The following is a 15,901-nucleotide window of genomic DNA, read 5'->3' as shown; positions in this document are numbered from 1 at the left end:
GCCAGGTCAGGCTCCCAGTGCTTCAAGGCCTTTCACTGACCACATCCTCAGGTTCTGGGGCCCACCTGGCCCATCCCCCCTCCCCACCTCTGCCAGTCTGTGTAGCCCAGGCTGCCCTGGAACCGGAGGCAGTCCTCTGTCTGCAGCCTCTCAGGTATTAGGATTACAGGCGTGTATCACGATGAAGCCCCACTCCTCAGCAGACAAGGCCGGCCTTGAAGTCCCAAGAGCAGACATCACAGATACCCTCCACTGTCTATTACGTGGTACTCAGGATAGAGTCCAGGACCTGATGCCAGCTAGGCAAACAGCCTACCAACTGAGGCACAGCCCTGTTTACATCACTTTTTCACATGTCCCTTTCCCTCTTGCCAGGGTGGGCCAGGGTCCTCTGGTATTGGAATGGTCAGCAGAGTGATATCTTAGGTCTAATAAACAGTAGATCGCAAACATTGGCTATTATTATTACTGTCAAGTTCCTCCAGGAGAACTTCTATTCATCTCTTAAAACTGTTTGGTTCCATCAAACATTCCATGTAGACTGAGCTCGCAAATGGCATTGATTTTTTCAGTTCTCAATCAGAAGGCACAGTAGAGCAGCCGGGTTGCCTCTGAGGTCCTTTAGCATCCAGCTCCTTTTTCCTCAAGCTGGGGCCCTCAGGCCCGGCCTGTTCGGCTGAGAAGCGTGCAGACGCAAGCTGTGTCGATCCGAATCCAGCGCCAGCCCACGCGGCCCTGGGAGTCTGCAGTCAACGCCCGCACATAGGACTGCTTGGCCTTGCATTCTGAGAGCCAGTGCCTCCGATCCACACCGCGACAACCTCCTCCGCCCACACCCGGGCCACCTTCCCCAGCGCTTTCGGCCTTGCAGCGCGTCTCGAAGAAGTACTGACGCAGGGGACTGCCACCTGCTGCAGGCACCTCGCCCAGCACCTCCACCTCGCGCCCACGCAAGTCCACAGCCGTCCGCCGGTCCGTCACCCAGCCACTCACTGCGTCGCACACGGCTAGCTCACCCCGGCGGCTCGCGGGCGCAGTCTCACTCACCCCACGCCGGCTGCGGTTGGCTGGGGCCCCTGCCGGCTCCCCATAGGCTCCAGCCTCCAGCAGGAAGAGGAGAGGGGGCCCAGAAGGGGCGCCCCTTGACAGGGCCACACGGGGAGACAGGAGATCCCACTCAGGGGCCAGAAATGGGGGCAAGGTGGAGGGTGGGGATTGGGGTTCCATGGGGATGCTGGGGAACAGGAAAAGGAAAAGGATGAGGGAGGAGTGCCGAGGGAGCATGGCTTGCGCACCTGAAAATGGAGAAAGAGGCTGTCCTTAGAGAAGGAAGACACCTGGGTAATAGAAGCCAGGGTCCTACCTCCCCCCAGAACGGCTGTCAGCATGGCACACTGTGGGAGGACCTTAGGGGTTCCCTGTGTTCTACTTGGGGAACGCTTAACTTTTGGATTAATAACTATTCGGTTCATGTGAGTGAGAAGCCGAAGCTGGGCGTGGTGATGCACACCTGTCACCTCAGCAGCGGGACGCAGAGGCAGGAAGATGGTCGTTTACACAGGGAGTTCCGTGCCAGCCAGGGCTTATACAAAATGATGATGATGATGATGATGATGATGATGATGATGATGATGATGATGATAATAAAATAGAGAAATGAGTTCTATCCTGTCACACACCCAGCAAGTGGCATGGGTAAGATTTGGATTCTGAGCAGTGCCATTTGGGTCTCATGTCCTATAACCAGGAGGAACCCCTGAGTCCTGCCACTTTCATGGCCTTGACTGTGGGACCGACTCAGGTGCTGGGAAATGCTGCGAGGGAGATGGAGAGATTTGAACGTTCTAGAAGCTGCGCCGGGACTGGAAAGCAGCAGGCGAATGAATACCAGACCTGTCAGCAGCACCTCCACCTCTTCACTCTGGGGCTGGGGGACCCCAGGCTCTGTGGGGCCCCTGTGTAGGATACAGGTAGTCTCCTCCCTGACATCTCAGGAGAGGGAGGGGGCAACCACCTGTGGGAGGAACAAAGCCGGTTACATAGGCGGATGGGGGAAGGGCACGACCCCCCATAAAAAGCCACCCTTTCCAGAATCTTTGAAAGTCCAGGGTACCCTGGAATAGAGGCCCCGCCCACCTCCAGAGGCCCCTTCCCGGCGCAGGTGACAGCTCTGGAGGGATGGGAAGCAGATGGGGGGGAGCAGAAAGGAGGGGCAGGTGAGGCAAATGGAAGACATTACATCCTCTCCTCCTCCCATTCCTCCACCGGAGGTGCGGCGGGGGGGGGACTGGCCTGGACACCCGGGTCCCTGCCGGCCCACGCTCAGGGCTCTGGGTCCCTGAGGCTGCTTCCTGGAATGTTCGCTCCTCGCAGGACAGGCCAGGGCCCGCCCAAGACTCCGACTGCGCATACCTGGAGTGTCTGGCTGGCCAGGCTCCGAGGTGGGGGAATGGGAAGTGTGGAGTGTGAACAGGGGCAGAGGTTGACCACACCAACACAGCGAGTGCGGGTACCCGCTGCCTCCTCCCTCTGACCCAGGGGCCCAAGACCCCAGAACCATCCTCCCTCGGCGAGGGTGTCCTGGTTCCCCTGATGCCTCCTGCTGCAGACTAGAATTCTTGGACTCCTGCCGCCTCCTCCCTCAGACCCCACAGGTTCTGGGGTTGCGGTCCCTCCTCCAAGGTGCTTATAAATAGGGACTCCCTGTTTCTCCATCCAGGAAAATTGGACTGGGGATCCCTACTCCCTGATTCGACTGGAGGGGATCCGCTCCACCATTAGGACACTTCGTCCTGCCTCAGTTTCCTTCGCCAAGCCCCGCCCCTGACGGCCCCGCCCCCGTCCCTCCCTACCCGGGGGCCGGGCGACCTGGACGGCGGAATCTGGCAGGGGAGGCGCGGAGCTCCTACCTGGGGCGCCCTTCTCCGCTCCCCGGCTGCCCTTGGCGCCGCCGCAGCTCCTCCTCCGGCTCGCTGGCAGCTCGGACGCCCGCTGCTCGCCGGCAACTCGCCGTTTGCGCTTGGGAGGGCCTGGGTCTGGGAGGAGGCGGGGCGGCGCCCGACGGCGGAGGAGGGGCGGGGGATCCCGCCTAGCACGCGCGAGCCGGCACCTCGGAAGCCCGGCCTCGGCAACTTCAGTTCCAGGCGTCTGGGCTGTAGCCCTCCTCCATCAGACACTGGGGTCTAGACCCCGCCCCTCCTCCCTCAGACCCAGGCGTGCAGGCTCCCAGTCCTTCAGACACAGGGGTTCAGACCCAGCGTTCACAACTCCAGCCCTCCTCCCTCAGAGCCAAGGATGCAGACTCCAGTCCTTCAGACACAGGGGTCTAGGCCCCATCCTTTCCCTGCAGTCCTCCGCTCAGGCCTGGGATTGCTGTGGTGTCTAGTGCAGGTTCCCACCGTCTGCTCCTGTCTCCCCTCCTGGATCTCCCTGCCAGACATTAGCCAGCTGGGCTTGTACAGTGATAAGGCCCAATGCCTAAAGACAGAGACTGCGGGGCTCCCCCACATAGTCCTCTATCCTGGAATTTCCTGGCTGGAAACCAGGGAGTCCTAGGGCAGATAAGAAAACTTCAAGGTAGTTAGAATGAGGCTTTAAGAACTGTGACTTGCCTAGCGACTGTGACCCATAGGGAAGAGAAGACAGGGGACAAAAACCCAGTCAGAGAAGCCAGACCCCAGAGGGAGGAAACCAGTCCAAGAAGTGACACCGCAGACCGGTGTCACTGCGGCAGGATGGTCCCTTGGGTGGCAGGGCCCTTTGCTCTCCCATACCCCTCTCTGGGACTCTGGCTCCCCTACCCCAAGCTATATTTAGGAGGAAAGCTGACACTTGCCTTTGGGGGGGTCACCCAGCACCCATCCCCCCAACCTAAATATAGCATGGCAAAGCGGCAGGAAGGGTGTCCCCCGATTAGGGTTTCCCCTCAACTAACTTGCCATCCCAGCCAGGGTGACTCAGAGCCCACTCCAGTTGTTTACTGGAGGTGGGAAGAGACACTTCCTAGCCTGGGTGTCCCTTGGGTCACCCTTGGAACCTCTAATCCTTTCCTAACGCAGCCCATCCCTACCGAGAGACCCCAGCTCCTCTGGGAGTCAAGGAGGGGTCTTGAAAGGAAAGGAAATTTGGTCTGTTTTCTTGGTCTCTCTCCCTCCCTTTCTCCTTCCTCCTCTCCCCCTCCTCCCCTCCCCCTCTCTCCCTCTCCTCCCCTCCTTCCCCGTCTTCTTGCTCTCTGAGCTCTTCTCTTCTGCCTGGCACCTGCCCTCTCTCCACACTTCCTCTGCCCCATCATCTCTTCTGTGTATCCCATGGTGGAGTCTGTGTTCTGCATCTCTGTCTTTGGTCCCTGCATGCAGGTCAGTCTCCATTTCTGCGAATATGAGTCTATGTTAGCGAGAAGCGACCACCCTGAGATTCTCCCATGTCCATCCCCATCAAGCCCTCTCCCCCATCCCTCCTTTCTCTTGCATGGCAAGATGTCTGGTGATGACGAGGGCCCTGCTCACATGTTTTCCCTCATGTCTGATGGCTCCGAGGAGGCATATCCTCCCAGCAGCCCGCCTGAGATGCTTTACCCTCCGGTCTTAAGCAAGAGTTCATATGACTGAAGCAGGAGGCATCGTTATCAAAAATAACTTGACACTCGGCACCAGTGGACAGGTTTTAATAAACTAATGCCAGTCAAATAACTTGAGCTCTGTTGGTGTTGTAACCGCTCTCCTCTTCCTAAAATGCCCCTCAGTCTCGGAAGACTCTGAAAATGTCTCTCTGTAGCCTAGAGTAATGCTGTTCCCATTGCTATCAGCTTCCTCCTCTATGTGACGCAGGGCCTTGCCGGGCATGGCAGCGCATGCCTTTAATCCCAGCACATCAGAAGCAGAGGCAGGAGGATCTCTGTGAGTTCAAAGCTAGCCTGGTCTACAGCGTGAGTTCCAGGACAGTCAAAGCTACAAAGAAGTACCGACCCTGTCTCAAAAAACAAAACAAAACAAAAAGACACAGGACCAGTGATCTCCAGCAATACCTGCACACCGGAAGCTGTGGGGGTGTCAAAGGCAGGCCACCTGCCACCAGTTCTGGCCCCATGACGTGCTGGGTGACCTTGGGGGAAGCCACAGCATTTCACAGCCTTGGGTTTCTGCCCTAGGAAACACAGAGCACCTCCAGGAGTGTGGTGGCGGCCTTCCTTGGCTGTGAGGGGTGCTGACGCCATGGCTTAAGTCTGCTATGACTCAGAGAACAGAAAGGGTGACCCTTGGGCTCAAGGCTACCACGGTTTCTGCTCTCTCTCTCCCACTTTCTCTCCTTCTTTCTCTCTCTCTCTCTCTCTCTCTCTCTCTCTCTCTCTCTCTCTCTCTCTCCTTCTTTCTGCATGTCGGACATCCACCACGTTGTGCCCATCCTTCATTCTTGGTTTCCTCTCTCTGGGCATCTCCCCCTCTCCTCTTCCCCTTTCTCACTCTTTCCCCTTTCCTTTCTCTCCTCTCTAGATCTCTGCCCCCCACCCCCGTCATGTCTGGTCCAAGCACCTACTCTTTCTTCTCTGAGTTTCTCTTCCCTTGTGACTCCAGTCTTTGAATCCCTGTGCTAAAGCATGGGGCAGCCTAGGCCTGGATCCCAAATGAGCAGGGTAAACTGACTGCTACTTCCCACAGAGCCTCTCCAGATGGATGGGACGCCGGGGGGGGGGGGACCAGGGAGACGAAACACCCGTTCTACAGGGCATATCCCTGAGCAAGCTGGTTCAGTGGGCCGCATACACCCATGTGCCCATGCTTGCTCCCTTACACTTAGTTTCATCTGCACTGTGACCCTTGGGTCCCCATGGTCCTATGGCCCTCACATACACTCCCACGGGACTCGCAGTGACATGAGTCAGCATGGGCCCCTGAGAACAAAGATGTCGTCAGACTCAACTGTGTGTCTATTAGGAGACTCCCAGTGTGACTTGTCTCCAGATGTCTCAGCTTTGCACGGCCCTAAACAGGTTTTGGCCACGTAACACATGTAATACAGCACAGAGAACCATTGCTTGGGGCTCTGTCCCTTCCTCTCTGGGTTTCTGCCTCCTTCTATCTCTTATACTCTTACAATCTCCTTTGTGCCTCCACACAGCTTCTGTGTGCATGATTAGGCAGTCACGTGACCACTTTAACAGTGGTGCCAGCTCGGTTCTAGAGAATCAAAGCCACATAACTGCTCATCATACACTCGAATGAGACCCCCACACAGACCCAGGAAACCCACAACTAATGACAAGTCTCTTTCAGTGCAACCCATAGGGTCCCCTGGAGATTTTCACAGCCAATGGGGAACCCCTGGACTCAAACCAAATTATGGCCATTCACATCTACTTAAGGAACTACTATGTGACATAACTTCACATCTGGTCTCTGTTCCTTAACCCAGCACCTGCCCTGCCTTCCCACCTCCCTCCCACCCCACTGCTGTCCCTCACACCTCTGTCACCATGTGTTTCCCAACGGGGGGCCAGAGCGGTGGTAGGAGTTCAGGCACCTCAGTGTCCACCAGCCCCCCGTTAGCCTTGCCCTCCAGTGTGATACAGGGCTGTGTGTCCACGTGGCTGTACAGTCCTGCCTCTTCACCCTCTGTCTCCCGGTGGTAAAAGTAGCTGAAGTTGGAGACAATGACCGGCACCGGCAGAGAGATTGTGAGCACACCCGCAATGGCACACAGAGAGCCCACGATCTTGCCACCCACAGTGACAGGTGCCATGTCTCCATAGCCAACTGTGGTCATGGTGACCACTGCCCACCAGAAGGACTCCGGGATGCTGGTAAAATGGGTGTCCACCCGGTCCACTTCCGCAAAGTAGACTGCACTGGAAAAGAGGACCACACCAATGAAGAGGAAGAAGATGAGGAGACCTAGCTCACGCATAGAGGCCCGCAGTGTCTGACCCAAGATCTGTAGGCCCTTCGAATGCCTTGATAGCTTGAAGATACGGAAAACGCGCACAAGTCGGATGACCCTTAGGATGGCCAGCGACATAGCCGGCTGACCCACACCGCGCTGCCGGGCTAGCTCGGTGCCCAGGGCCACAAAGTAAGGCAGGATGGCCACAAAGTCAATAAGGTTCATCACATTCTTGAAAAATATGGCTTTGCTTGGGCAGGCCACCAGACGCACCAGCAGCTCAAAGGAGAACCAGCAGATACACAGGGTCTCCACCACAAAGAAGGGATCACTGAAGGGCAGGCGGGAAGGAGCTCCTGGCATGGGACTGGAGCCATTCAGCCGAGAGAGGAACTGCAGAGGGGACAGAAAGGGTTAGGGCCAATACCTTAGTCACTGTTTCCACATCAGAGGACAGTAGCCATGATCCCAAGGCTCCCCAGGGATCTCACTGTCCTATACAACCCAAGACCCTAGGGACTGTTTTAGATGGCTGACTTTCTGTTCTTCAGGCATACGGGCAAAAGGTGTGTCCTGGGCCTGGTGGTACAAGTCTCTTACCAGGAGACTGAGGCAGAAGTAATTCAAGGCCGATCTGGGCAACTTAGTGAGATTCTGTCTCAGAATGAAAAGTGAGGAGCTAGGGGGCTGGAGAGATGGCTCAGAGGTTAAGAGCATTGCCTGCTCTTCCAAAGGTCCTGAGTTCAATTCCCAGCAACCACATGGTGGCTCACAATCATCTGTAATGAGGTCTGGTGCCCTCTTCTGGCCTGCATGTATTACACACAGACAGAATATTGTATACATAATAAATAAATATTAAAAAAAAAAGTGAGGAGCTAGAGAGGCGGCTCAGCCGTTAAGAGCACGGGCTGCTCCTCTAGAGGACTCGGGTTCAATTCCCAGCGCTCACAACTGTCTGTAACTCCAGCTCTAGAGGATCCACCGCACCAGACATGCACGTACCCATGCAAAATACCCATACACAAAGGTAGAATACAAAAATCCTTGAAACTAAAAGAAGATGGGAAGAGAGTTGGGGATGTAGTCCATTGACACAGCCCCTGCTTGGAACCCCTCTGTGAGGGGTGAGGGCTGTGGCTCAGTGATAGTGTTCCTGACTAGAATCTCCCAGTGAGGGGTCAGTGGTGTGGTTCAATGGTAGAGCTCCTGTCTAGCATCCCGCAGTGAGAGTCTGAATCGGTGACAGAGTGCCAGCCTCATGTCCCGGATTCCAGCACGGCACATCAGAAATTGAAACAGCCAATTGCCACAATACACCTTTAAGCCCAGCACTCAGAAGGCCAGAGACAGCTGGATCTCTGTTAGCTTAAGTTCATTCTTGGTCTATATAGCAAGTCCAGGCCACCCTGGCTACATAAGACCTTGTTTATAACTTGGTTTTCCATATCTATAATTTTTTTTTTTTTTTTTGGTTTTTCGAGACAGGGTTTCTCTGTGGTTTTTTGGAGCCTGTCCTGGAACTAGCTCTATAGACCAGGCTGGTCTCGAACTCACAGAGATCCACCTACCTCTGCATCCCAAGTGCTGGGATTAAAGGCGTGCGCCACCACCGCCCGGCCATATCTATAATTTTTAAAATAATTTAACAAAAATGCAGTCCCTGCTCTTTCACTGATGGAAACTCCTGATCTCATGGTTGATCAGGGAGAATCTTCCCTTCCAATATTTTGCCCACCCCCAGTGTTGAATCTCTGAGGGGTTCTGCCTTCGGCATGCCTAACCCCCAGCTCAGACTATAATGGTTCATAATGGTCCTAGATTTTGCTGTATGGCCCTCAGCTCCACACCCCAGCCTCACTCCTGTTCCAGTTCAGAGTAGGCCTGGCTGACTGTCCATCTTTCCTATCTCTCTGCCAGATGGGCAGACACTGCCGTCTTCCGTTTCTTTGACTCCACATGCTCATTTCACAGTGGTGAGGGTGGAGCCCAGGACCTCGCACATGCTTGGCAAGCTGTTCTCTGCTGATCCACCCACGCCCCCAGCCCCTCACTGAGGGACTGCAGGCAGGAGCACTACCACTGAGTCATGCCCCAAGTTCCTCAGTGGGAAATCCAGGCAGGGCCTCTATCACTGAGCCACATCCCTCACTGGGAGTTCTTTTTCAATTTCTTACTTATTGTTTTATGTGCTGGGGGGGGTCAACCTGCATGCATGTCTGTGTCCTACATGTGTGCCTTGGTGTTCAAGGAGGCCAGAAGAGGGCATCAGACCCCAAGGAAGTGTAGTTACAGATGGCTGTGAGCCATCATGTGGGTGCTAGGATTTGAATCTAGGTCCACAGTCAGTGCTCTAAACGGTTGAGCCATCTCTCCAGGTCCTTCACAGTGTAATGGCAGGTAGCAGCTCTACTACCGAGTCACACAAGCCCCAATCCCTCACTCTGTGGGTCTATGCAGAAGATCTACCACTGACTCACATCCCAGTCCCTGCTGGGGAGTCTGAGCAGGCTGTCTACTGAGGTACATTCTCAGTCAGTGTTAGGTTGTTTCGAGGCAGGCTCTCACACACACAGTAACCCAGACTGGCCTTCAACTCGTGGCAGTCTTCCTATCTCGGTCTCCTGGGTGCTGGGATTCACACACCCAGCTTGTGTCTTTGATTTTTAGTGCTTCGATCCTCCTGCCCCTGGCCGCACCTTCTGACTGGCCAGGTCTTCCAAGACCCCGCCCCGGCCCTCCCGAAATCCCCGCCCCTCACCGGGCCAGTGGCAGCCGCCACAGGCGCGAGTCCCGGGTCATCGCGGTCGTCGCGGAAGTCTGGCAGCGTCTCGAGGCAAAAGACCACGATGGAGACCAGGATGACGAGCACGGAGACCACGGCGAGCACTCGCGCAGCCTGCGAGCTCTCGGGGAACTCAAAGAGCAGCCAGAGCTGGCGCGCAAAGGCGTGGCGTGGCAGCGGCCGCTCGGGGGGCACCGCGCAGCCTTCGTCCTCGCGCAGCCGTGCCAGCGCCGCGGCGCCCAGCCCGTAGAAGGACACCTCCTCCAGGAAGACGTCGAGCGGCACGTGTGCCGGCCGTCTCAGCCTCCCGCCCGATTGGTAATAGTAGAGCACCGCGTCGAAGCTGGGCCGGTGTCGGTCGAAGAAATACTCGCGGCGCGCGCCGTCGTAGAAGCGGCTGCGGCGCACCGGGTCCCCCAGCAGCGTGTCCGGGAAGCGGCCGAGCGTGCGCGCGCGGGTCTCGAAGCGCAACCCGGCCACATTGAGTACCAGCCGCTCGCAGCAGCCGCAGGGCGGCGGGCACCGCGGCTCCATGGCGCGCACAGCCCGGACGACCGGCGGACGGACGTGTGGCCCCGACGCCCGGCCCTGGTGCCGCAGCCACCCCAGCCGGGTGTCCGGTGTCCGCGCGTAAAAATAGAAGGGAAAGTCCGGCCAGGGCGCGGGGGAGGGGGCGGAGTGACCCCGTGGGGCGCAGGGCGCCCTCTGCTGTTGCTGCACCTGCCCGTCCCCACGGCCACCCGCGTTTCCGTGGGTTTCATGAGTCTTCCGTTAGCGCCATCTATTTTATTTGTTTAGCTTTTGGTTTTATGACACAGGATCTTATGTAGCCCAAAGTGGCCTAGAACTCTGTGTAGGTGAAATGACCTTGAATATATGACCCTCCTGCCTCCACCTCCCAAATGCTGGGATTACAGGCGTTTGCCATCACGGCTATTTATTTATTTGTTATAGATACAATCTTCTCAGCCTATAACTTAAGCTGATTGCGAATTCATGGCGACCCTCCTGCCTCATCCTTCGGATTGCCGGGGTGACAGTCATGAGCCATGGCGTCTATCTGTAGCATGATTCTCTCTTCTAGTTCCCAACTGTCTCTAGTCTGTCCTGGGTTACTGCCTTGGGGGCGTGTATCTGCTTTACCAGTCCTTGCAGTCTGACTATCTGTCTATCTGACTGGAGCCTCTGTATCTCTCTGCCTTTTAGTATTTTATTTTTTACTGGCATTGGGTTTTGGTATGCAGCTCAGACTGGCCTCAGTCTTGGCAATCGTCTTGCCTCTGCCTCCCAACAGCTGGAATGACAGATGTGTACCACCACGCCTGGATTCGTTGCTGGCTTTCTTCCTTTCCCAGTATTTCTCAATGAATATCTGTGTGTCTGGAGTCATGTGTTTCTTCCTCTGCGTCTCTGACATCACCCCTAAGGAGCTCTGCAGCAGCCCTGGTACTTGCCGAAATCTCAGGGTCCCTTTCGCAACTCTGACCGTTGTGTACGTGCGCCGCATCCCTTGCCACTGAGAGCGCCAGAGTTTGAAATTGGAATTTCTGTGTTTTGAGATTAGTAAGGAAGTCCTGGGCTGAAGCCAAGAATGGCGACAACGGAGGCAGGGCTTGCCGGGAAGGGTCTGGAGTCGGCCCGGGAGATGCGCAGGGTCACTGTCAGGAACCGAAGGGCAGACGGAGAATGGGCTTCCAGACGCTGGTGTCTAATGACACCGGGTAAAAAATAGTCCCATCTGATGGGATAGGGTGGTAGAAAGGGCATTGATACCTAGCCACTAACGGGGAAAGGGATCCCTCACGCCCTCTGCTGGCGAGACGGAGACCTGCACCAAAAGATATAATTCCCAACTAAAACTGTTTCCCTTCCCAGATTTATGTCTTTCTGGGACTCACAGAGATCCTCCTGCCTCTGACCCCCCCACCCCAAAAAAGTCAGTTATGAGACCGTGTGTGCTGTCACACGCCTTTAATACTCGCACTCGTGAGGCGGAGGCAAGCAAACTTGTTTGAGTTTGAGGCCAGCCTGCTCTTCACATAAAGTTCCAGGCCTACATAGTGAGACCTTGTATTGAAAAAACTGGTCGTAGCTGGACAGTGTAGCGTAAGCCTTTAATCTCAGCACTCTCAGCCGGCTCCTTCCGCAGGGTGTCAGCTCTTCATCTGCCACCATTTGAAGGTGCTGTGTGTCAAACCCAACCCTAGAGATTCTCTCACTCTGTTTTGCCGGGGTGGGTGTGGGTAAAATGACGTCAAAACAGCTTGTCAGCCTGAATCCCGTGAGGTTGGTTTTGTTTTTGTTTTTTTTTTTTTTGATTTTCGAGACAGGGTTTCTCTGTAGTTTTTGGTTCCTGTCCTGGAACTAGCTCTTGTAGACCAGGCTGGCCTCGAACTCACAGAGATCCGCCTGCCTCTGCCTCCCGAGTGCTGGGATTAAAGGCGTATGCCACCACCGCCCGGCTTCCTGTGAGGTTTTTTCTTTTTTCTTTTTTTTGGTTTTTCGAGACGGGGTTTCTCTGTGGTTTTGGAGCCTGTCCTGGAACTAGCTCTTGTAGACCAGGCTGGCCTCGAACTCACAGAGATCCGCCTGCCTCTGCCTCCCAAGTGCTGGGATTAAAGGCATGCGCCACCACCGCCCGGCTGGTTTTTTTCTTGAACGTTAGAGCAGGTCCCTTGTCCTGCACAGACCAGGACCGTGGTTCTGCCCAGCACTTTCCCTCCCGCATTTCTGCAGAATCCTTTCAGGTTGGTGTGATGATTTGAATGAAAATGGTCCTCAGCCGGGCGGTGGTGGCGCACGCCTTTAATCCCAGCACTTGGGAGGCAGAGGCAGGCGGATCTCTGTGAGTTCGAGACCAGCCTGGTCTACAAGAGCTAGTTCCAGGACAGGCTCCAAAACCACAGAGAAACCCTGTCTCGAAAAAACCAAAAAAAAAAAAAAAGAAAATGGTCCTCAGTGGATTAAAGGGAGTGTCACTGTTAGGAGGTGTGGCCTACTTGTTGGAGGAAGTATATCACAAGTGGGGTGGGGTGGGGGCGGGGTGTGGTAGGGTAGAGTGGGGCATGGGAGTGTTGAGGTTTCAGAAGCTCAAGCCAGGCCTTGTGACTCACGGTGTCTTCCTATTGCCTTAGAATCCACGTGTAGAACTCTCTGCTGCCCCTTCAGCACCATGTCTGCCCGTGTGCTGCCATGCTTCCTGCCGTGACAGTAACGGAGTGAAACCTATGAAAACCAGCTCCCCCAGCTAACTGCTTCCCTTCCTCAGAGTTGCCAAGGTAATGGTGTCTCTTCACGGCGGCAGAACACTGCTGAAGACAGCCGGGACCCTTGCTCCCTCTTCCCTGCCTCCAGTGCGGAAGCAGACGTTCATACTCCAGTCACTGGAGCCTGAGACTACATCTGGCAAGCCAACTGAGAGGCTTAATTGAAGAATTTCAAGTTGGGGAATATTGTTGCTGATTATCTGGATAGTTATCGATATTTCCAGGAGAGCAATAGAATGTGTCTGTGGCTGGCTGGTCAAGCCTTGACTCGACTCCTCAGTGATGAGCTGGTAACGTGATTATTTACAATGTTGTTTAGCATTTACGAGGCCTCAGGCCCCACCTCCAGTACCCAAAATAAACAGGTAATTGGTAAAATTAAAAATTGTTTTGGGCGATGGTGGCACACGCCTTTAATCCCAGCACTCGGGAGGCAGAGGCAGGCGGATCTCTGTGAGTTCGAGACCAGCCTGGTCTACAAAGCTAGTTCCAGGACAGGCTCCAAAGCCACAGAGAAACCCTGTCTCGAAAAACCAAAAAAAAAAAAAAAATTGTTTTAAGAGGCTGGGAGGTGGTGGTGCACGCCTTTAATCCCAGCACTCGGGAGGCAGAGGCAGGCGATCTCTGTGAGTTCGAGGCCAGCCTGGTCTACAAGAGCTAGTTCCAGGACAGGAACCAAAAACTACAGAGAAACCCTGTCTCAAAAAAATTAAAAAAAAAAATTGTTTTAAGAGCCAGGTGGAGTGCATACCAATAAACTATCAGGAAGAAGATAGGAGGATTGAACGGATGAGGTCAGCTTGAGTTGTAGAGAGATCCTGTTTCCAAAGACTGAAATAGGAGCTGGAGGAAGGCTCGCTGGCTGTTCTCCCAGAGGCCTGGAGTTCTGTGCCCAGCACTCACTCTGGGTGGTTCACAACCACCTGCAACTCCAGCTCCAAGGGATTCATACCCTCTTCTAGATTTGCATGCATATATCCACCAGAAGAGAAATGCACACACATGCACACACACACATGCACGCACAGTAAACCTGGATGAAGTGTCTGCTTGTTCGACTTTATGCCAGTAAAAAGCATCAGATCCCACTGTGCTTGCTGAACTGGGAATCGAACTCAGGACTTCTGGAAGAGCAGCCAGTGCTGTTAACTGCTGGGGAGCCCTGTTCTTGAACACCCTTCATCCAGTTCCCAAACTGTTCCTACCTCATTATGCTATGCCTAAGTGAAAGGCAAAACTGACGTTAGTGCGCTGCGCTTCAGACGTTGAGCTGTTCCACTCTTCTTCTTCTTCTTCTTCTTCTCCTTTTTTTTTTTTTTTTTTTGGATTTTCGAGACAGGGTTTCTCCGTAGCTTTTGGTTCCTGTCCTGGAACTAGCTCTTGGAGACCAGGCTGGCCTCGAACTCACAGAGATCCGCCTGCCTCGGAGTGCTGGGATTAAAGGCGTACGCCACCACCGCCCGGCTTGTTCCACACGTCTGAGCCCAGGAGCCTGCCTGTTTCTTCCTCCCTGCCCCCGGCACTAGGATCACAAACAAATTCTGCTACATCCAGCTTTTTACATGGTTGTTGGGGATCAGAACTCAGTTCCTGATGTTCCTTTGATGTAGATACTTTGCACTATGAATAATTTTATCTATTCGAGCAAAGGTTCATAGGGGTTGTCTAGGCTGACCTTGACAGGGGCTGGGGCTGATGGCAAACTTTTAATACTCCTGCCTCCATCGTGCCAGCCCTAGGGTGTCTTAACCTGTTGCCATCTAGAGCTCATTCTAACAGCTAGCCCCTTTCTCTGCCTTCTCCCTATCTACATCAAGGCTCTGTCAATAACACAGTGGCTTCAGATACAAACATAGGAATTAGGATTACGATAGAGGGAAGGTGAGCTACATATAAACTTAGTTAAACCTATTTAGAGATCTGCCTGCCTCTGCCTCCCGGGTGCTGGGTGCTGGGATTAAAGGAGTGCACCACCACTGCCTGATTTGAAATAGTTTTTTTAATTAAAATTATTTTTGTTATTTCGTGTGTGGGTGTTTTGCTTGTACACGTTTGTGCACAGTGTACTTGTGCATGTCTGGTACTCTCGGATGCCAGAGGAGGGCAATGGGATTGCCTGGGACACAGCTATGAATGAGTGCTGGGAATCAAACCCAGGTCCTCTGTAAGAGTAGCTAGTGTTCTTACCTGCTGAACCTCTCTCCAGCCCCTTTTCTGTGTTTTTTTTTGTTTGTTTGTTTTTTGTTGTTGTAAGGGTAGATGAGGATGGAATTGAATGCTCCATCCTTATCCCTATTACTAGGAATACATGTGTGGGACAGTGTGACCAGTTTAAAAGTTTTTTAAGACTCATGTATTGCAGATGGAACCACAGCTTCCAGCATGATGTCCCACATTCTGGGGTTCTGGAGTAGGCCCCCATGGACCATGCTCTCAGTGGTGAAGGCTGCGTTTCTGTAGGAGAGGGTCCTGGACCGTGCTCTCAGTGGTGAGGATGTGCTTCTGTAGAGGGTCCTTGTTTCCTGAGGATCTGTATACTGAAGGCTGAAGGGCCACTGCGATTTACTCATGTCACGCTGGAGAGATGTCTCGGGTTAAAATCAGTTGCTGCTCTCAGAGCAGACCTGAGTTTGGTCCCCAGCACCTAAATGTCTGTACCTGTAGTTCTAGAAGATCCAATGCCTTCTTTTGACCTCCTTGAGCACTTGCACACAGGCATATAAAAACAGAAGCACATCTTTAAAAATGGTGTCAGGTGATGTATGACTTGCATGCTTGTAGTTCTAGGACTCTGGAGGCTCAGGCAGGAACAGTGAGTTAGAGACTGGCCTTCACTCCAGCAAGACGAGTTGGCAGAGTAATTAGATTACCCAGCATGCAAGAAGCCTGGGCTCAGGATGAATAGATGGCTCAGTGATTTAGAACATGTATCATTTTCCCACGGGGGACTGACTTCAGTTGCCAGCACCCAAAA

General features: G+C 54.1%; 2 protein-coding genes across 2 annotated transcripts; both read right to left on the bottom strand.

The window, feature by feature from the left end:
• Positions 1 to 625: 625 nt before the first annotated feature.
• On the bottom strand, positions 626 to 3,026 carry Ntf4 (neurotrophin 4). The gene is made up of 3 exons (XM_057761022.1): positions 2,910 to 3,026; positions 1,894 to 2,014; positions 626 to 1,295 (listed from the first exon to the last, which is right to left on the bottom strand). The coding sequence occupies exon 3, from the start codon at positions 1,282 to 1,284 to the stop codon at positions 658 to 660; it is 627 nt and encodes a 208-aa protein (XP_057617005.1). The 5' UTR covers positions 1,285 to 1,295; positions 1,894 to 2,014; positions 2,910 to 3,026; the 3' UTR covers positions 626 to 657.
• Positions 3,027 to 5,342: 2,316 nt separating this feature from the next.
• On the bottom strand, positions 5,343 to 10,276 carry Kcna7 (potassium voltage-gated channel subfamily A member 7). The gene is made up of 2 exons (XM_057761023.1): positions 9,638 to 10,276; positions 5,343 to 7,269 (listed from the first exon to the last, which is right to left on the bottom strand). The coding sequence occupies exons 1-2, from the start codon at positions 10,193 to 10,195 to the stop codon at positions 6,454 to 6,456; spliced, it is 1,374 nt and encodes a 457-aa protein (XP_057617006.1). The 5' UTR covers positions 10,196 to 10,276; the 3' UTR covers positions 5,343 to 6,453.
• Positions 10,277 to 15,901: the final 5,625 nt, after the last annotated feature.

This window comes from Chionomys nivalis (genome assembly GCF_950005125.1).
Source record: "Chionomys nivalis chromosome 23 unlocalized genomic scaffold, mChiNiv1.1 SUPER_23_unloc_1, whole genome shotgun sequence".
Taxonomy (NCBI): domain Eukaryota; kingdom Metazoa; phylum Chordata; class Mammalia; order Rodentia; family Cricetidae; genus Chionomys; species Chionomys nivalis.
Note: the sequence above shows the minus strand (reverse complement) of the source record. Positions and strands in the feature narration are given on the sequence as shown.